Source organism: Callithrix jacchus, chromosome 14, assembly GCF_049354715.1.
Source record: "Callithrix jacchus isolate 240 chromosome 14, calJac240_pri, whole genome shotgun sequence".
In the NCBI taxonomy this organism is placed as follows: Eukaryota; Metazoa; Chordata; class Mammalia; order Primates; family Cebidae; genus Callithrix; species Callithrix jacchus.
The window spans coordinates 38874242-38895586 of record NC_133515.1 but is presented as its reverse complement, the minus strand read 5'-3'; the positions used below and the strand labels follow the sequence as shown (position 1 = coordinate 38895586).

The 21345-nt window shown below is 39.7% G+C and overlaps 1 protein-coding gene and 1 non-coding gene across 14 annotated transcripts in view; one reads left to right on the top strand and one right to left on the bottom strand.

Annotated features, from left to right (window-relative positions):
• SLC4A5 (solute carrier family 4 member 5) overlaps positions 1-21345 on the bottom strand; it is a 136296-nt gene that overhangs the window by 85657 nt on the left and 29294 nt on the right. For 11 of the 13 annotated variants that reach the window (XM_078349014.1, XM_078349018.1, XM_078349015.1 and 8 more), the window contains 2 exons: positions 15333-15413; positions 6259-6450 (listed from right to left, as the gene is read on the bottom strand). In XM_078349014.1, coding sequence (XP_078205140.1) covers positions 6259-6450; positions 15333-15411 — 271 coding nt within the window. In that variant the 5' untranslated portion in view covers positions 15412-15413. The remainder of the gene's footprint in view (positions 1-6258; positions 6451-15332; positions 15414-21345) is intronic. The other 2 variants (XM_035272194.3, XM_078349021.1) reach the window with 1 other exon arrangement.
• LOC118147527 (U6 spliceosomal RNA) lies at positions 20312-20418 on the top strand. The gene has a single exon (XR_004733981.1). It is a non-coding gene; the product is annotated as a U6 spliceosomal RNA (small nuclear RNA).

Below are 21345 nucleotides of genomic sequence, written 5' to 3'. Positions count from 1 at the left end.
TTCCTGATTTCAAACTATATTACAAAGCTATAGTAATCTAAACAATATGGTACTGGCATAAAGACAGGCACATAGACCAAGGGAATATAATAGAAAGCACAGAAACAAATGCCACATACACGGTCAACTAATATCTGACAAGGGTGGTAAGAATACACAAAGTGAAAAGATTAGTCTCTTCAATAAATGGTGTTGAGAAGACTAGATATCCACATGCAGAAGAATAGAACTGACTCCATCTTATACCACTGACAAAAAGTTAACTTGAAATGGATTAAAGGCTTAAATGTAAGACCTCAAAACATAAAAGTGCTAAAGGAAAACAGGGGAAAACCTCCTTTACATTGGTTTTGGCAAGTAATTTTTTTTTATATGGCACCAAAAGTGTAGGTAACACAAGCAAAAATAAATGAGTGGAACAGCATCATATGAAAAGGCTTCTGCATGGCAAAGGAAACAATCAACAAAATGAAAAGGCAACCCGTAGAATGGGAGAAAAGATTTGCAAGCCATATATCTGATAAGGGGTTAATACTCAAAATATATAAGGAACTCATATAACTCAATAGCAAAGAAAACCCTAAATAATCCTATTTTCAAATGGGCAAAGAAAGCCAGGTGCAGTGGCATGTTCCTGTTGTCCCAGTGCTGCAGGAGGCTGAGGCAAGAGGATAGCTCGAGTCCAGGGGTTCAAGTCCAGCCTGGGCACACAGTGAGACCCTTTAAAAAAGGGCCATGGGGCCAGGTGCAGTGGCTCATGCCTGTAATCCCAGCACTTTGGGAGGCTGAGGTGGGCGGATCACGAGGTCAGGAGTTCGGGACCAGCCAAAATGGTGAAACCCTGTCTCTACTAAAAATACAAAAATTAGCTGGGTGTGATGGCACGTGCCTGTAATCCCAGCTACTCAGGAGGCTGAGGCAGAAGAATCGTTTGAACCTAGGAGGCAGAGATTGTAGTGAGCTAAGATCGCGCCACTGTACTCCAGTTTGGACAACACAGCAGGACTCCATCTCAAAAGAAAAAACAAAAGGGCCAAGGATTTGAATAGATGTTTTTCTAAAGAAGACATATAATATGGTTTGGCTCTGTCACCACCCAAATCTCATCTTGAATTGTAGCTCCCATAATCCCCATGTGTCATGGGAGGGACCTGGTGGGAGGTAATTGAATCATGCTGAATCATAGGGGTGGGTTTTTCCTATGCTATTCTCATGATAGTGAAAAAATCTCATGAGATCTGATGGTTTTATAAAGAGCAGTTCCCTTGCACATGCTCCCTTGACTGCCTCCATGTAAAACATGTCTTTGCTCCTCCTTCACCTTCTGCCATGATTGTGAGCCTTCCCCAACCATGTGGAACTGTGAGTCCATTAAGCCTCTTTTTCTTTATAAATTACCCAGTCTTGGATATGTCTTTGTTAGCATTGTGAGAATAGACTGATATAACATACAAATGGCCAATGGGTACATGAAAAAGTGCTCACCATCACTAATCATCAGGGAAATGCAAATTAAAAGTAAAACCATAGTGAGATATCACCTCATGCCTGTTAGAATGGCTATAAAAACCCCAAAAGATAACAAGTATTGGTGAGAACGTGAAGAAAAGGGAATATTTGTGTACTGTTGGTGAGAATGTAAATTGGCACAGCCATTATAGAAAATAATACAGAGGTTCCTCAAAACATAAAAAATAGAACTACTATATGATCCAACAATCTCATCTCTGGGTGTATATTCAAAGGAAGCCAAATCAGTATCTTGAAAAGATATCTGCATGTCCATGTTCACTGCAGCATTATTAACAACAGCCAAAACAGAAACAACCTGCATGTCCACTGATGGATGAAGGAATAAAGAAAATGGGACATATCTAGATATATACAATGGAATATTATTCAATCATAAAAAAGAAGGAAATTCTGCCATTTGTGACAACATGGAGGAGAAATTCTGCCATTTGTGACAACATGGAGGAGAAATTCTGCCATTTGTGATAACACGGAGGGCATGACGCTAAGTGAAATAAGCCAGAACTACTGCATGCTCTCACTTATATGTAGAATCTAGAAAAGCTGAACTCACAGAAACAGAGGGTAGAACAGTGTTTATCAGAGGTTGGGTGTGGAAGATAGGGAGATGTTGGTCAAAGATGAAAAGGTTCCAGGGATCTAATGTACAGCATGGTAACTATAGTTAATAATACTGTATTGCATGCTTGAAATTTTCTTAGAGAGCTCTTAAGTGTTCTTACCATATACATGCACAAAGATAACTATGAGTGGTGATGGAGATGTTAACCAATTTGATTGTGGTAATCATCTCACAATGTGTATGTATATCAAATCATGTTTTATACCTAAACATATATAATTTTGTCAGTTATACCTCAATAAAGCTAGAAAAGAGAAATATAAATTTCCTTTTCTTTAATTCTCCCAGCTGCCTTTTCTACTTTTTACTTATCATTTAAGACTCAGGACAGGTATCACCTGCTCCAGGACGCCTGTGCTACCCCCTCTGCCACCAGTCACCACCTAGGCCTGTGTGCTCCTGTTTCTCCTCCTATAGTTCCTGTGCAGACCTCCATCAATGCATCTCATACTAATTTATGCTTCTCTGTTTGTGAGTCTGTCAACTCCAGGTGCAAGATGTTTTCTCCAAGGGCTCTGACATGATCCAGAGGGCAACTCTAAAAAAAGGGGCTGCTTTCCATGTAAGGCATGGAGTCAGTACAAGAAGGGAAAGGAGGCCTGGGCTGGCCTCTTTCCTGCCCCTGACCTGCTGTGGGACTGAGGACCAGTAGCTACCTGGGCCTCAACTGGAGTGAGAGCAGTGATTTCACAGGGTTCTGTACGTTAAATGTGGTTCAAGAAAGCATCAAATTTCTTTAAGACGTATATCTTTTAACCAGGTACAGTGGAACTTAATAGAAAAGTACAGACATCCAAACCCCATTACCATCTAACATGTCAGGCAGCTGGCTTGTATATTTTAAAACTGTCTTGGAGATTAGGAACCCTGCAGCATATATTAAAGGCAGCCTCATGGGTCTCTGAGAAAGGGAATAAAAGTGAGCTACCTTTGTTTCAACTTTATGTTTATGATTATTAATATTAAACATTTAGTTAACAAAATGATAGTGAACTATCATTCTCAGGGGGCTTTTATAGGTACCAGTCCCCTTCACATATACTGTCTTATTGATCTTTGCCATTATTCTGTAAGGCAGGAACTAAGCGGGGGGTCTCTGTTCAGTCCTCCATCTGCATAATGTGCCCGACCCTCAGGCCCAGATACATCTAGCCACCCTGCCTGGCCCAGGCCCCTCATACTCTGCAGGATGCCCCTGCCCTCTAAAGTGGGAGTTCTTGCTTGGGCTATGCAACCAGATCAGCTGGGCCCCCTGCCTAGGTGTCTGGAAGGAAAAACATATGGGGTCAGCTGTCCTACAGCAAAGAGAAGTGGGAGATTCAGACAATTGTCCAGATGAGGCAGGCAAAATGATTCTGGCACTATTTTATTTTCCCTTCTGCAAGGCATTGGGACCATCCCTGTGATGTGGCAAGAGCAAGGTTTATATGTGTTTCATACATAAATGCCCATTTTGCTTATAAGAAAATGAAGGGTTGAGACTTCCACTCCATGAAGAATGGCAGAAAACAGCTCAATGTCCATGGGCTGCAGAATAATCACTGTGGTTGGTGACTTTGTTATCAGACTTTGTGCCTTCCTTAAACCAGAGTGTCTAGAACTGGGGTCTGGAATGTATTCTCATAAGTAGAAAAGCTTTACTTGAATTTTTAAATTTTACTTCTATTTTGATGATTATTTTAAAAATATTTCTTTTATTAGACAGAATAGCAAAACTTGGGTTATAATTCACAATTGGAAGATATTTTTATGGAATAAAACCTTAATTAGTTAGGTTATTTCTCAAACTGGAATATGTGGCTCCCTGGGGCCCTACAAATATATAAATGCATTTTTGTGGGTCCACAAGACTTTATTTTCCCTTTAAAGGGGGTCTTTACTCCAGCTTAAGAGACATGGCCTAAAATTCCGTGTTCTCAGGCTCTCCCGTTCTCCCTTTCCTACTCCACAGCCCTATCAGAAACAAGCAAGTAAGACACACACGTAGTATAGGAAGAGCAGGTGGTGAAGGAAATGCCCCAATATATTTGGTACAAATATGCCAAAGGGGCAGATGTGGTGGCTCATACCTGTAATCCCAGCATTTTGGGAGGCTGAGGCAGGTAGATCACTTGAGGTCAGGAGTTTGAGGCCAGCCTGGCCATCGTGGTAAAACCCTGTCTCTACTAAAAATACAAAAATTAGCTGGGCAAGGTAGTGTGTGCCTGTAATTCCAGCTATTTGGGAGGCTGAGGCACAAGAATCAATTGAACCCAGGAGGCGGAGGTTGCAGTGAGCTGAGATAACACCACTGCCCTCCAGCCTGGGCAACAGAATGAGAAAAATATTTATATGCCAAAGGATTATACTATATATATATATTTTTTTTTGAGACAGAGTTTCACTCTCGTTACCCAGACTGGAGTGTAATGGCGCGATCTTGGCTCACCGCAACCTCCGCCTCCTGGGTTCAGGCAATTCTCCTGCCTCAGCCTCCTGAGCAGCTGGGATTACAGGCATGCGCCACCGTGCCCAGCTAATTTTTTGTATTTTTAGTAGAGAAGGGGTTTCACCATGTTGACCAGGATGGTCTCGATCTCTTGACCTCGTGATCCACCCGCCTCGGCCTCCCAAAGTGCTGAGATTACAGGTGTGAGCCACCGCGCCTGGCCCAGGATTCTATATTCTTTTTCCTTTGGTTTGCAGTTAAAGTCAGTGTCCCCTTAACTGAACAAGAAACCACCAAAGCAATGTCAAATCCACCAGCTATAACTGCTTCTGTGATGTTCCATGTTACCTCTTCTAAGCTCTGAGCAGAGAGCACCAAATCTAAACTGCTTTCTTCTTCTCTGGTTCAGCAGACTCCACTTTCCAAGGGGACCTCAATCCTGAATGTGGGGGAGGTGGTGGGGTAACAGGGAACATCTCAGAGACCATGTCAATATATATGAGGCATCCAGAACCAACATGGGGAGCAAGCCTTCCCAGCAGGCTTGCTTTCCTCTTGGTCTCTGATGTTCCCACTCCTGAGCAGGTCTGTGTGTGTGTGCATGCATGTACACGTAGTGTGTGTGTATGTGTGTGTTGTATTTTAACTACAGCCCCTCTTACACTGGACTCCTCCAAAGGATTTACTATTACTCCATATCCTACAAAGGCACAATTACTCTGGAAAAGCCACAGGCCCTGGCTGACCTAATGCCAATGAGGAGGCTTATAGAGGGCTCTGCAGGGTTGGGGGTAGCTCCTGTGGCCTGTGAGAGTACGTGCATCAGGTGTCCTGCCAGGATACTAAGATGCAGTCATTGCCTCTGATATTCCTTGGAAGGTTTAGACGGTAAAATAAACCAACATTTCCATGCTCAAGACAGTGAGCTATATATTGTAGAAACCAAATTATTACTGTTTATTAGGCAGGTTTGGGATATGCTAAGAGTGAAATCATGTCCCCAGAAACATCAATAAGGTCTAGAAAATAAAATGTCACATTTGTACTCTAAGGATTTTAGTCCTTTTTACTCCTCTTAAGATTGACAATTTTCTTTCCACAGGAAGGAGCAAAAGACTGATTTTTAATTAGCCCAGAACTGTTTTCTGAAGGAGCAGAGGAAGGTCCAGGGGCTTTATTGTACTGGGGGTAGGCTTCTTAGGTGTCTTGCAAGTTACAGTGCAGGGTGACTAGACAATTCTGTACCAGACCTTTAAGCTCCGGTGAGGAGAGAGGGTGGAGGTAATGTAACAAGAACTTCAGCTTACTGAGCACAGTACCTTGTGCCAAACAAGTATGTCCCTTATTGGTTTTTAGGGCGACAGCTGTATGGACCTTGGAATTTGGAAATGAGGGAAATAATTCTGAGAATTAAACCATGAAATCAATATAGAACGGATCAGAGTGGAGGTTTCAAAATCCCCAGAGAAAGACAGAGGGCTTCAGTCTGACCAAAAGTGTCAATGAGCAAGAAGGTTGGTCAACAATGGAAGCAGATCAAAGAGGGCCTGAAAGGCTAGGCTGAGCCATGTGGAATGTTACCCACATTCTCCAGAGAATCCCCTCTGCCTTGCCGGGTCCCATCTGGATAGATCAACAGGATGGCTCCCCAGAATGTGCCCCTCAAGGAACTCACGAGTCCTGCTGATAAGATCCACGCTGCTGTCCCGGCTGCTTGCCCCACTTCCGGGGCCAGTCAGTTCCTGCTGTAGTTTGTCTGGCCGCAGGCCCCAGTGGACTTTTTGCAGGCCTAAAAGATGTCCCTTCTGGTCAGTTTTTCTTTGAGGGTAACTGGGTACTGGAAGCCCAATGTGGATAGGAGGGTATTCTGTGGGCATAGCACAAAAGACAGGGGAGGGAGGGTTACTGGAAATTGGCATTTTTCCATAATATCCATCAGTTATAAACAGATTGGGCTGCAGAAGCAAATTGAAAGACATGGAGTGCCAGGATGGGGTCATTGTCCTAAGGCTTGGGTTTGATAGAGTTCTATTAATGAACCAAATCAACAGTTGCTGGAGGGAATACCCTCAGTGCTATAATTAGAGTTTTGTTAGAATGAGAACTCCCATTCCCCTGTACTTGCTTGTCTGGAACAGTGATTACTGGATATGGCTATGACATGTGGTCTAAGGGAAAGTCCCTTAGTGGGTCACAGATGTAGTTCAAAATGTCAAGTGCTCTCTTTGGTTGTTATGAAAAAGTCACGTGCATTTCTACTGAGAGCCATTTTTTTTTTTTTTTACTAACAATCAAGGACTAAGTAGTCTACTTATCAGAAAAGTGAGTTATTGAGGGTTTCTCAAAGCTGGCTTTATAAACTAAAATTTCCAAGAACTAAAGTTATCAAGAGCCCTAATTCATAATGCCACTAATAAGCCTGATTACTATTGAAACCCAGGGTAATGGGCAAAGCACCCCCCTAGGTCTGTGCACACAGAGGCAGCTAGAATTCCCTCAGCTCTCAGATAGGACACTGCTACCAGTTTAACATCAGTGTTGTCTTGAGTAGGTCAACAATTTTTCAAATAATTAATAGATTTTTAGAACAGTTTTAGATTTACAGAATTATTGAGCAGACAGTACACAGAGTTCAATGTACCTACCTCCACCCTACCCCCACCCCCACCCCTACAGTTTTCCCTATTATTAATGTGTTGCATTAGTGTGGTGCATTTGTTATAACTGATGAGCCAATACTGACACATTATTATTAACTAGATAGTTTACATCAAAGTTTACTCTTCTATTGTATAGATACTTCTATGGGTTTTGACCAATGCAGAAGGACATGCATCTACAATTATATATCATATAGAATAGTCTCACTACCCTAAATATCCTGTGTTTCACGTCTTCATCCCATTCTTCCTCCCTCCAAACCCTTTCTACTTACTATCTCTACAATTTTGCCTTTTCCAAAATATTATAGTGTTGGAATTGACAGGAGTATCACCATCTTGTTGGACAAGCACTGCCATCATAAAGTTCACCTTGATCAAAAACTGCTGAAATCCAAAAGGCATCAGCCTAATGGCTAAAGTTGGCATGACTATAAACCACAAATAACACCTCTAACCAGAAACACTCCAAATCTCTCCCTTACCAGAGACACATCAGCCCTGAGATAACCTTGCCTTTGGCCAGAGAGATGTCAGACCAGGATAACTGCCCCTCTGACCAGAGGCATTCCAACCCCACAATAAACTTCTCCCCCAATACAGAAACATTCCAAGCTTGCGATAAGTTCTCTCACCCTAAAATAAATAGTCTTAGTCTGTAAGAGAGAGCACTCCTGACCAAAATTGGCCAGAAGCCCCTCTCAGGTTTATTCTCCAAAATAAACCTATCTTTGACTGTTGAGCCACTTTTTGTGTTTCTTTTCTCTTTCTTTAACTCTTACAGGAATCATATATTATCAAGCCTTTTCATATTGGCTCTTTCAATTAGCAATATACCTTTAAGGTTCCTCCATGTGTTTTCACAGCTTGATAGCTCATTTCTTTTTATCTCTGAACAATATTCCACTGATGAATGTACTGTAGTTTGTTCATCCATCCACTCTCCTATTGAAGGACATCTTGGTGGCCTCCAGTTTTGGTGATAATGAATAGAGCAGCTATAAACATTCATATGCAGACTTCTATGTGAACATAATTTTCAATTCAATTGGGTAAATACCTAGGAATATGATTGCTGGTTCACACAACAAGACTATGTTTAGCTTTGTAAGAAACTGCCAGACAGACTTCCAAAGTGGTTATATCATTTGCATTCCCACCAGCAATGGAAGAGTACTTCCTATTGAGGTTTGCATCCTCATCAGCATTTGCTATTGTCATTTTTTTAAAATAGCCATTCTAATGATGTTAGTGTATCTCATTGTTTTAATTTTCAATTCCTGAATGACATATGACATTTAGAATCTTTTTATATGCTTACTTGCCATCTATATATCTTCTTTGATGAGTTGTTTACTCAGATCTTTTGTTTTCTTGTTTTTTGGGGTTTTTTTTTTTTTTTTTTGAGACAGAGTCTCACTCTATCTCTAGGCTGGAGTGCAGTGGTGGGATCTTTGCTCACTGCAACCTTCACCTTCTGGGTTCAAGCAATTCTGCTGCCTCAGCCTCCTGAGTAGCTGGGACTACAGTCATGTGCCAGCTAATTTTTTTTCATATTTTTAGTAGAGACGGGGTTTCACCATGTTGGCCAGGATGGTCTCAATCTCCTGACATCATGATTCACCTGCCTTTGCCTCCCAAAGTGCTGGGATTACAGGTGTGAGCCTCCTTGTCTGGCCCTTTTGTCCATTTTTAAATTGGGTTGTTTGTTTCCTTATTGTTGAGTTTTAAGAGTCCTTTTTGTATTTTGAGATGTGAGTCTTTTATCAGATAATACCTTTTGCAAATATTTTCTCCTAGTCTGTGGGTTTTCTTTTCATTCTCTTAAATATCTTTCACAGAGCAGAAGTTCTTAATTTTAATAGAGTCCAGCTTACCATCTTTTTCTTTCATCAGTTCTGCTTTTAGGGTTGTATCTCATCACCAGACCTAAGGTTACCTACATTTTCTTCTATGTTATCTTTTAGAAGTTTTATAGCTTTGCATTATACATTTAGGTTTAAGATCCACTTTGAGTTGATTTTTGTGAAAGGTGTAAGGACTATGTCTGATTTTTCTTACTTTGTCACCCAGGCTGGAGTGCAGTGGCATGATCATGGCTCACTTCAGCTTTGACCTCCTGGGATCAAGCAATCCTCCCACCTCAGCCTCCAGAGTAGCTGAGATCACAGGCATGCACACCCAGCTATTTTTTTTTTAATCTTTAGTAGTCTCAAAATCTCTATGTTGCCCAGGCTGGTCTTGAATTCCTGGGCTCAAAGAATACTCCTACTTTGGCCTCCCAAAGTGCTGGGATTACAGGCATGAGCCATTGCACCTGGCCTGGATTCTCTTTTTTTTAAACATATGAATGTCCAGTCATTCCATCACCATTTGCTGAAAATATTATCCTTTCTCCATTAAACTGCCTTTGTGTCTTTGTCAAAGATCAGTTGATTATATTTGTGTGGGGCCATTTCTGGACTAGTTATTCTGTTCCACTGATCAATTTGTCTGTTCTTTTGCCAATATCACACTTGATATTAGCAGCTTTATAGTAAGTCTTGAAGTTGGGCAGTGTCAGTTCTTCAACTTGGTACTTCTTCAGTGTTATGCTGGCTATTCTGGGTCTTTTGGCTTTACATATAAACTTTAGAATCAATATGTCAGCATCCCCCAAAAAAATAACTTGCTGAGATTTTTATTGGGATTATATTGCATCTATAGATCAAGCTGGGGAGAACTAACAACTTAACAAGGTTGAATTTTCCTACGTATGAACATGAAATATCTTTTCATTTACTTAGATCTTTTATTTCTTTCATTATCTTTATAGTTTTTTTCATATAGATCTTGTATACATTTTGTTAGATTTATGCCTAAAATTTTTGGTGCTAATGTATCGTGTCTTAAATTTCAAATTCCAATGGCTGGTGTATAGAAAAGTAACCGTTTTTGTATTCTGAGACTTTATATCCCAAACCTTGTTATAGTTACTTATTAGTTATGGGAGTTGTTTGGTAAATTCTTTGGGATTTTCTGCATATACAGTTATATCATCTGTGAAGAAAGATAGTTTTATTTCTTCCTTCCCAAACTATATACATTTATTTCATTTTCTTGTCATACTGTATTAGCTCAAATTTCCAGTATGATATTGAAAAGGGCTGGTAAAAGGGGATCTCTTTGCTTTGTTCCTGATCTCAGTAGGAAGATTTTAAATTTCTCACCATTAAGTATGATGTTAGCTATAGTTTTTTTGGTAGATTTTTAAAAAATCAAGTTGAGGAAATTCTCCTCTATTCCTAGTTTACTCCAAGTTTTTATTATGAATAGGTGTTGGATTTTGTCAAATAATTTATCTGCATCTATTGATATTATTGTGTGATTTTTCTTCTTTGGCCTGTTGATCCAATGAATTACCTTAATTGACTTTTGAATACTGAACCAGCCTTAAATACCTGGGATAAATCCTTTTGGGTCATGGTGTATAATTCTTTTTATACATTGTTGAATTTTATCTGCTAGCATTTTGCTGATGATTATTACATATATATTCATGAGAGATATTGGTCTGTAGTTTTTCTTTCTTGTCATGTTTTTATCTGGTTTTGTATTGGGATAATGCTGACCTCAAAGAATTAGAAAATATTCCTTCTGCTTCTATTTTCTGGAAGAGATTGTAGAAAATTGATATCATTTCTTCCTCAAATGTTTGGTAGAATTCACTAGTGAAACCGTCAAGGCCTGTTGCTCTTTATTTATTTACTTTTTTGGAAAGTCATTAATTATTATCTATTTCTTCTTTAATAGTAATAGGCACGTTCAAATTATTTATTTCTCCTGTGTGAGTTCTGGTAGTTTGTGTCTTTTAAGAAATTAGTCCATTTCACCTACATTATCAAATTTGTAGGTATAGAGATTTTTATTATCCTTTTAATGTCCATGGAATCAATAGTGATCACCTTTCATTTCTGATATAAGTAATGTATGTCTTCTCCCTTCTTTTCTTGGTTAGACTGGCTAGAGATTAATCAATTTTATTAATCTTTTTAAGAGATAGCTTCAGTTTCATTGATTTTCTCCATTATTTCCTGTTTCTAATTTCATTGATTTCTGCTCTATTTGGTATTATCCCTTTTTGATTCTTGCTTTAGGACTATTTTGCAATTCCTTCTCTTGTTTCCTAAAATGGGAGCTTAGGTTGCTGCTTTTAGATCTTTTTTCTTTTCTAATATATGCATTTAATGTTATTCATTTTCCTCTAAGCGCTGCTTTTGCTGCATCCCACAGTTTTTTTTTTTTTTTTTTTTTTTGAGACGGAGTTTCGTTCTTGTTACCCAGGCTGGAGTGCAATGGTGCGATCTTGGCTCACCATGACCTCCACCTCCTGGGTTCAGGCAATTCTCCTGCCTCAGCCTCCTGAGTAGCTGGGATTACAGGCACGTGCCACCATGCCCAGCTAATTTTTTGTATTTTTAGTAGAGATGGGGTTTCACCATGTTGACCAGGATGGTCTCAATTCTCTTGATCTCGTGCTCCACCTGCCTTGGCCTCCCAAAGTGCTGGGATTACAGGCGTGAGCCACCATGCCCGGCCAGATCCCACAAATTTTGATAAGTTGAATTTTCATTTTCATTTAGTGTAAAATATTTTTTAAATTCTCTTAAGACTTCTTAACTCATATATTATTTAAAAGTGTATTGTTTAATCTCTAAATATGTTGAGATTTTCCAGTAGTCTTGCTGCTATTGATTTTTAGTTTAACTCCAGTGTGGTGTTACAGCCTACTCTGTAAGACTTCTGTTCCTTTAAATTTGTTCAGATGTGTTTTATGTCCCAGAATGTGGTCTGTCTTGGTGGATACTCCACACGAGCTTGAGAAGAATGGGTGTTCTGCTGTTGTGGGATGACGTATTCTATTAATGTCAATTAAATCCAGGTGATTAATATGCTGTTCATCTCAATTTTATCTTTACTGATTTTCTACCTGTTGGATCTGCCAATTACAGGTAGATGGGTGTTGAACGCTACAACCATAATTGCTGATTTGTCTATTCTTGCAGTTTTGTCTTTTTTTTTTCCTCATGTATTTTGATGCTTGCTGTTAGGTGCATACATGTTAAGGACTGTTACATTTTCCTGAAGAACTGACCCTTTTGTCATGATGCAATGCTCTCCCTTATCCCTGTTAGAGATGTTCTTTGCTCTGAATTCTTCTTTGTCTGAAATTAACATACCTATTCTTCTTTGTCTGAAATTAACATACCTATTCTTGCTTTCTTTTGATTAGTGTTATCATGGTATATCTTTCTCCCTCCCTTTACTTCTAATCCATCTGTGTCTATATATATATATATATATATATGCGTGTGTGTTATGTGTGTGCGCATGTGTGTATACATATATATACATATATGTATACACACAAATATATATATACATATATATTTTTTTTCTTTGAGATGGAGTCTTGCTCTGACACCCAGGCTGGAGTACAGTGGCACCATCTTGCCTCACTGCAGCCTCGACCTGCTGGGTTCAAGTAATTTCCTGCCTCAGCCTTCCGAGTAGCTGGAATTACAGGTGTGTGCCACCATGCCTGGCTAATTTTTATATTTTTAGTAGAGTTGGGGTTTCACTAGGTTGGCCACACTGGTTTCAAACTCCTGACCTCAAGCAGTCTGCCCACCCTAACCTCCGGAAGTACTGGGATTACAGGTGTGAGCCACCATGCCTGGCCTGTGTCTTTATACTTAATGTAGCTTTCTTGTCACATAATTGGGTCTTATTTTTTGATCCTCTCCAACATCCTCTGTCTTTTAATTGATGTGTTTAGACAATTTCTATTTAAAGTAATTATTGACCAGGTGCAGTGGCTCACACCTGTAATCCCAGCACTTTGGGAGACTGAGGTGGGTGGATCACTTGAGGTCAGGAGTTCAAGACCAGTCTGGCCAACATGGTGAAACCCCGTCTCTACTAAAAATACAAAAAATTAGCTGGTTATGGTGGCATGCGCCTGAAGTCCCAGCTACTTGGGAGGCTGAGGCATGAGAATTGCTTGAACCAGGAGGTAGAGGTTGCAGTGAGCTGAGATCACACCACTGAACTCCAGTCTGTGAGCAAGACTTCATCCCTAAATTAATTAATTAATAAAGTGATTATTTATATCATTGAATTAATATCTATCATGTTTACAACTATTTCGTATTTGTTGCATTTGTTCTTTTTTAAAATCTTCTGTTTTTGGTCTTTTTTTTTTTTAAGAAACAGGGTCTTGCTATGTTGCCCAGGCTGGCCTCAAACTCCTGGCCTCAAGCAATCCTCTTGCCTCTGTCTCCTGAGTAGGTGGGACTATAGGTACATGCCACTATGCCCAGCTCCTCCTCTGGTTTTAATTGAGCAGTTTATATAATTCTGTTTTCTCTCATCTCTGAGCATATCAATCATACCTCTTAAAAAATTCTAGTGGTTGCTCTAGACTTTGCAATATACAGTTAGAAGTAATCTAAGTCTACTTTCAAATAACACTATACTGTTTCTCAAATGAACTGTGGAGAAACATGTCTAAGCCTTTTAGAGAGATGTTGAATGTACTCTAGTGAATAGACTCTGTATGAGTCTACTCTGGTTGGTACATTCCTAGGTACTAGGGGTCAGGAAACTTGGTTGTCAGTGTTCAAATATGTCTAAAGTCCCAGCTCACTCCACTGCATGCTCTTCTGGATTCCATTCTCTCTTGGATGCAACAGGGATGAAGAAAGTGACACTGAGATTCTTAAGAAGTGTGGCCTCACTTCCTAGGGGATGGGTGCCAGAATAACTAATTTCCCTTCTTCCTCCTCTCACCTCCCCACATCATGGTGGAACTTCCCTTCCATACACTGCATTGTTTAAGCAAGCTGGAATTTGAGATAAGCAGTAGACACCAGCATTCAGAGGTAAGTAGTTCCACTCTAAGGGTTTAGCACATTTGATCTTCCACCAAGTTCCCATTCTCCACCCTTGAGACCAGGAATGGAAATGAAAAGAAGCAGGTATAACAGAAAGGCCCCTGCCCAAGAGGCAGCTGCCCTAGGTGCTCCCTGGCTTGTCCTTTACTGGATCGATGGCCATCCTGCCACTCTGGGACTCAGTGAACTCATCTGTAATGTGGGAATGAAAATATTTTCTCTACCAAACTGGCTTTTAAAAAGATAGAATGGGATCATGTACAAGAATATGACTATGCAAATTGTAAGGGGCTATACACACGAAGATTATACTTATTAAAGAAATCAGAGGAGATGGCTGTCAAGAAATATTTTGCTTTCTGCCCTGAATCTAAATTGTCCCATCTTTTCTTGGCTTCTATCATAAGCAAAAGAGCATGGTGATTTAGCTGGTGAACTGTGGGGAGTGGCTTGTCCCCAAGTCTACATTCTCCTTCATGGCTCTGCAGGAACTCTCCTCTTACTGTAAGCATCTTGCAGTTTGGCTCAGGACATGTGCCAAGCTCTCCTAGCAACTCTTTAGGGCATTCTTCTTGCTTGACAGCCCCAGAGTGGCTCTACACATTCCACAGCTCACCAAGCCTCTAGGTGGGCATCGAGGTTGGTATTTTTCTTCAAGTGGGGCAGGAGTAATGATGGCAGTAGCCACCCATCTGATTGCCTTTTTATAAGCCCCACGGCTTCTTCTCTGTAGTGTGTATGAGGCTTTGGGCCTCTAAAGTCTGTAATTCTGGAGCAACAGAAATACCTGCCATCCCAACATCATCTTGCACTGGTTTTAATCAAGCTGCCACTTTGGGAATCAATTAATATAAAATGTTGATATTTGGCATTTATTATGGTTTGTAGATCTTGCAAAATCAGGTGAGTTAAATTTTGTATTGAGGAAGCTATGCTCTAATCCACATAGGCAAAATGGCAGTTTCCTGTCTCCAGCCTGACTATGCAGTCACCTGGGGATACCATGAAGGCTGGTCCTACCAGCTTTAAGGAGACACTGTGTATGAGTCAGGAAAAGGAATCTGCTCCCTAGACTCTCCAGCTGAAAGAGCTGGACACCCAGAGAATTCTCAGTCCCTTCTGAGATTTGCATCAAGTCCTCAAAGTGACCTCACCTTTCTGATCCGGAAATCTCCTCCTGTGGTTAGTGGGATCCAGCTTTCCTACCCCAGCCTTCTCCTCCTTCACCTTCATGACTATAAAGCAAAAGGAACACAGCCTCAAAATGTATACGTTAAAAAGGGTAGGATTTCAAGGAGAAATGGTCAAATCCACAATCATAATGGGAGACTTTCAGATAAAAAAACTAAGAAAAAAGGACATATAGCCAGGTGTGGTGGCTCATGCCTATAATCCCAGCACTTTGGGAGGCCGAGGCAGGCGGATCACCCGAGGTCAGGAGTTCGAGACCAGCCTGGCCAAGATGGTGAAACTCTATCTCTTCTAAAAATACAAAACTTAGCCGGGTGTGGTGGCATGTGCCTATAATTGCAGCTGCTAGGGAGGCTGAGGCAGGAGAATTTCTTGAACTCAGGAGGTGGAGGTTACAATGAGCCGAGATTGCACCACTGCACTCCAGCCTGGGGAACAGAGCAGGGCTCTGTCTCAAAAAAAAAAAAGGAGGACATATAAACAAATTGAAGAATAATTTCCAACAAATAGAGAACGCAGTTCCTTTTCAAGTACAAATTACACATTTATAAAGAGAGAACATATACTAGGTCACAGAAAAGCCTCAGAAAAGTAAATTCATTATGTTTCTATAGTGTATATACATATATAAGCTAAATTTCTATTGTGATTTCCTGTTAAACCCATCATTCAAAATTATTTTATATAAATATGCTTATATATAATAATTTCTAATCATGAGTTTAATAGGAAACCAAAATGGAAATTATTAAATATTTAGAACTCAACATTTACAACTACAACATATTGAAACTTGTGGGATGCAGCATACTTAGAAGGAACAAGGAAAGAAGAAAGGAATGAAGGAAAAAGGGAAGAAACAAAAAAAAGACAACCATTCAACTAAAGAAGCTAGAAAAAGAACAAGACAGAAAAAGAAACCAGAAGAATGTAAATATATAAGATAAAAGCAGAAAACAATGAAATAGAAAATCATCAAGTGGGCCAGGTGCAGTGGCTCACTTCTGTAATACCAGCACTTTGGGAGGCCAAGATGGGTGGATTGCCTGAGCTCAGAAGTTGAGACCAGCCTCGGCAACATGGTGAAACCTTGTCTCTACTAAAAGACAAAAAATTAGCCAGGTGTGGTGGCATATGCCTGTAGTCCCAGCTACTTGGGAGGCTGAGGCATGAAAATTGCTTGAACCTGGGAAGCAGAGGTTGCAGTGAGCCAAGATATTGCCATTGCACTCCAGTCTGGGTGACAGAGCAACACTTTGTCTCCCAGAAAGAAAGAAAGAAAGAAAGAAGGAAGGAAGGAAGGAAGGAAGGAAGGAAAGAAAATTTGAAATCATAAGATGGTTAACAAGTCAAAAGATAATTATTTTAAAAGATTATTAAGATAGGCAGTTGAGCCAGATGTGGTGGCTCACACCTGTAATTCCACTGGTTTGGTAGGCCAAGGCAGGAGGATTGCTTGAGGCCAGGAGTTCACGACCAGCCTGGGCAACATAGTAAGACTTCATCTCTACTATATATATGTAGTAGAAAAAATATATACATATATAGGCATGCCAGGTGTGATGGTGTGCTACAGTCCTAGCTATTTGGGAGGCTGACGCAGGAGGATTGTATAAGCCCAGAAGTTTGAGGCTGCAGTGAGCTATGACTGTGCCACTGCACTACAGCCTGGGTGTCAATAAAAAAGAAAAAAAACGGCAATCTACGTAAGACTAATCAGAAGAAAAGAGAATATTTATAAGTAAACAACATTAGGAATAAAAAAGGGACAAATGTAATGGAGAATTTAAAAATTGTAATATAATTCCACTAAAAAATTCATGTCAATTAATTTTAAAACTTAAATAACAACACTTGACATTACTATGTGCCAGACACTATTTTAAGTGCTTTACATGTATGATTTAACTGAATCTTCTCAACAACTCTATTAGATAAATAACATTATTATTCCCGTTTTACAAATGAGGAAACTCAGACACAGAGAGCTTAAATGACTACCTACATGGAAAAACAAATCCAGACAATCTGTTTCTGGAACTAGAGCTCTTAGCCACAAGGCTAATAAATGGATACTTTACTACAAAAAGAATAGAAGTATCAAAATTCACTTTAAAAGAATTAGAAAACCTAAATTAATCAATACGATTAAAATGATTGTGGGAAGGCACCACAATCAGTCATGTATCAATAATTATTGAAGCTTGGTTATGGTACAAAAGAGTTGTAAACTAAAAATAAAATCCTAAGCCTCCTCACCAACTGAAAGGACTCCCTATTGGCCAAGGGGGCCCCAGTAATACATTAAAAAATGAAATCCTGGCCAAGACAGGGTAGGAGTTCAGACACACCTTGTTATATCCTCTCCCTTTTGCAGTGTAGACACAACTGACCAGAATTTATGTTAAAATAGAGAATAAGACTGACAGAACAGACTCTTGATGGCAATGAAGTACCAAACTATAAACAAGACCTCAGGCCAGGCCAGGCAAGCGTTAACTCCTGCACCCCTACACTTGAAGAATAAACTGTGTTCTAACTGCCACAGGTTTTTCTTTTCCTCTAGCAGCTAAACAAGCACTGGCTGCATTTGTGTCTTACAAATACCTTCTAACATACAATGTCTAACTGCAATACATTTAAATGGTATGGCTCCACCCCAAGGTAAACATGGGTGTGTGAAATACGCATATATGTTCAATACACATACATCAGGACCACATTCATGAATATTCATAGATCCTCCCGTAACCTATTGAATATGTATGTTTGGCCAACCTCAACTTAGATTCCTGCTTTATCCCTCCTCCTTTGAAATGCCTGTCTTTGATCTAATCCAAAGGGTATGGTTCCCAGCCTGGAACATGGCCATCTTGCAGGCTATAACCCTTACAAGAAATAAAGTTTTCTCTCCGAATGCATAGATTATGTGACTTTTAAGTTAATAGAGACATCATAATTTATTTTACTTTTGTTGTGTTTGAAAAATTTTCTATAATGAAAAGAAAAATAAACACCAGGAACCGATAGTTTAAAAAAATTTTTTTTTGAACCTTCGAGGATTAGACAGCCTCTATATATACAAAATATTTCTCAAAGATAGAAACAGGACATCAGAAGCAATAGGGACATCTGAAGACCATGATGCAGAGTGGGCTGAACACAGGGCAGTTGGTGGAAAATCTTCATAAGGAGTTCTGAGGCTAAATCCTCACATCTCTCATCCAGGCTCTAGTCTCCCATAAGACCCCTTCTACCTAGAATATGGAGGGGCCCTGTAGGAGACTAGAGCCTGGGACAGAAGATCCCTGGATAGCTGAGGGCAAAAAGGAGTAATCTCACTGGGGAAACAAAAAGGAGTTAAGTAAAGGCAGTTAGTCCCTCAGCCCTTTGCCTCTTGGACTCCCAGAACACTAATGAAGCTTAGGCCTCCCAGGCAGGTCATTGTAGGACTTAGAGATTCCAATGTTTTGGAGACCGCTGACAAAATGGCAAGGGCTGCATCCAACTGCCCACTCTAAGTCTATCATTCAACAAGTTCAGCCTGGCCACATGACAGCTGTTTAGCAGCTCCACTTAAAAATATGAACAGCCAGCCAAGAATCACCAGAATGACAGATCCCAAAACAAACAGGAAAAGAAAAAGTCCAAGGAAACAGGAGTAATGTAGGCATCCAAAGAAACCATTAAAAACTATGTAGTAGCAAATGCCACAAAAGCAAAGATAGACAAACGGAACTTAATTAAACTTAAAAGCTTCTACACAGCAAATGAAACAATGAACAAACAGACAACCTACAAAATGAAAAAAAAAATGTGCACACTGTGCATGTGACAAAGAGGAACTCAAACAACTCGAAAAGAAAAAAACAAATAACCCCATTAAAAAGTGGGCAGGATATGAACAGATATCTAGCAGAAGAAGACATATAAATGGCCAATAAACATATAAAAAATGTTCAATATCACTAATCTTCAGAGAATGCAAATTAAAACCACAATGAGATGCCATCTTATACCAGTCAGAATGGCTATTATTAAAAATTCTAGGCCTGGCATGTGGCTCATGCCTGTAATCCCAACACTTTGGGAGGCCGAGGTGGGCAGATAACCTGAGGTCAGGAGTTCAAGATCAGCCTGGCTAACATAGTGAAACCCCATCTCTACTAAAAATATAAAAATTAGCCAGGCATGGTGGGGGCACCTGTAATCCCAGCTACTCAGGAGACTGAGGCACGAGAATAGCTTGAACCTGGGAGGTGGAGGATGCAGACCGAGATCATACCATTGCACTCCAGCCTGGGCGACAGAGTGAGACTCTGTCTCACACACACACAAAAAAAAGTCTAAAAATAACAGGCCAGGCTGCAGAGAAAACATGCACTGTTGGTTGGAATGTAAATTAGTACAACCTTTATGGAAAAGAGTATAGAGGATTCTCAAACAACTAAAAATAAAACTACCATTTGATCCAGCAATCCCACTACTGGTATATTCCCAAAGGAAAAGAAACCATATTTATTATTAAATATAAATATATATATTTATTCTATTTATAATGGAATGCTACTCAGCCGTAGAAAATGAAATCATATCTTTTGCAGAAACACGAATGAAACTGGAGGCCATTATCCTCAGTGAAATAACTCAGAAGCAGAAAGACAAATTCTGCATGTTCTCACTTATAAGTGGGAGCTAACAATGGGTACACATGGAATGCAGAGTGGAGTAACAGACACTGGAGACTCCAAAACGTAGGAGGGTAGGAGCGGGGTGAAGGTTGAAAAGTGACCTACTGGGTACACTGTTCACTATTTGGGTGATGAGTATGCTAAACTCAGATTTCACCACAGTGAAATAAATGCATGTAAGAAACCTGCACTTATACTCCCTAAATATATATATTTTAAAATTGTAAGTTCTTTTCAAAACTCTGCAGCTGGTGCTTGCTTTAGTAGCACATATACTAAAATTGGAATAATACAGAGAAGATTAGCATGACCCCTATGCAAAGATGACAAAACAAAGACAAAAACATAGATAGTTAATATCTTCAAGGAGACCATCATAGGTTTGTTTAATATAGTTTCTTCCTTGGCATCCACTTTTTGGCCTGACATAAGTTATTTCAAACCCAATTAGTTGTACTCCTTTGGCCTCGTCAAAACTTCCCCTCCCCACGTAACTGTTTGCAATATAGTGCATTTTCTCTCTCTCTCTTTCCCCATTCACTTATTGAACATCCTACTGCCTCCTGAATTCCCACCAATCCCATCAGCAACCCCTAACCTCTCTGAGATCTGTAAGTAATAAATTTATTTGGTTTTGTGTATTTTGGTTTCATTGTGTCTCACCTGACTGACACACCTAAACCTTACTCTCCTCCTGGTTGGAGCTCTCCTAGAAAGTGGCTATCTTGATTTCTGGCTACTTTTCAGAGACAGTTCTCAAGACCAAATTAGAGGACTTCACAACAGAGACAAGAAAAGACATTGTATTCATGACAACAAGAAAAGCAGAATGCTATAAACCTATGAACCTATAAGCGTTTAAAGAATAAGAAAGAAGTTTTGGAAATTAAAAATATCTTAGAAGAAAATTTTCGATAAAGACTTGGAACATAAATTTGAAGGGCTATATGAGATAACAGAATACGAACAAAAAGAGATTAAACAAATAGTATGACAAAACAAGAAAACCAAGAGGATCAATCCAGGAAGCCCCAACATGAAAATAATAGGAGTTCCCAAAAGAGAGATTAAACAAAATAGTGGAGAGAAAATTATCAATGAAATAACATGAGAATATTTTCCAGAACTGAAGGATTTGAGTTTTCTGATTTCAAGAACTTGCTCATGGCTCAGAAAAATTAATTTTTTAAAAATCCACTCGAAGTCACAACATCGTGAAGTGTTAGGACATCATGGATAAAGAGATCTTAAAAGCTTCCAGAAAAAAATAAGTCACCTACCAAGA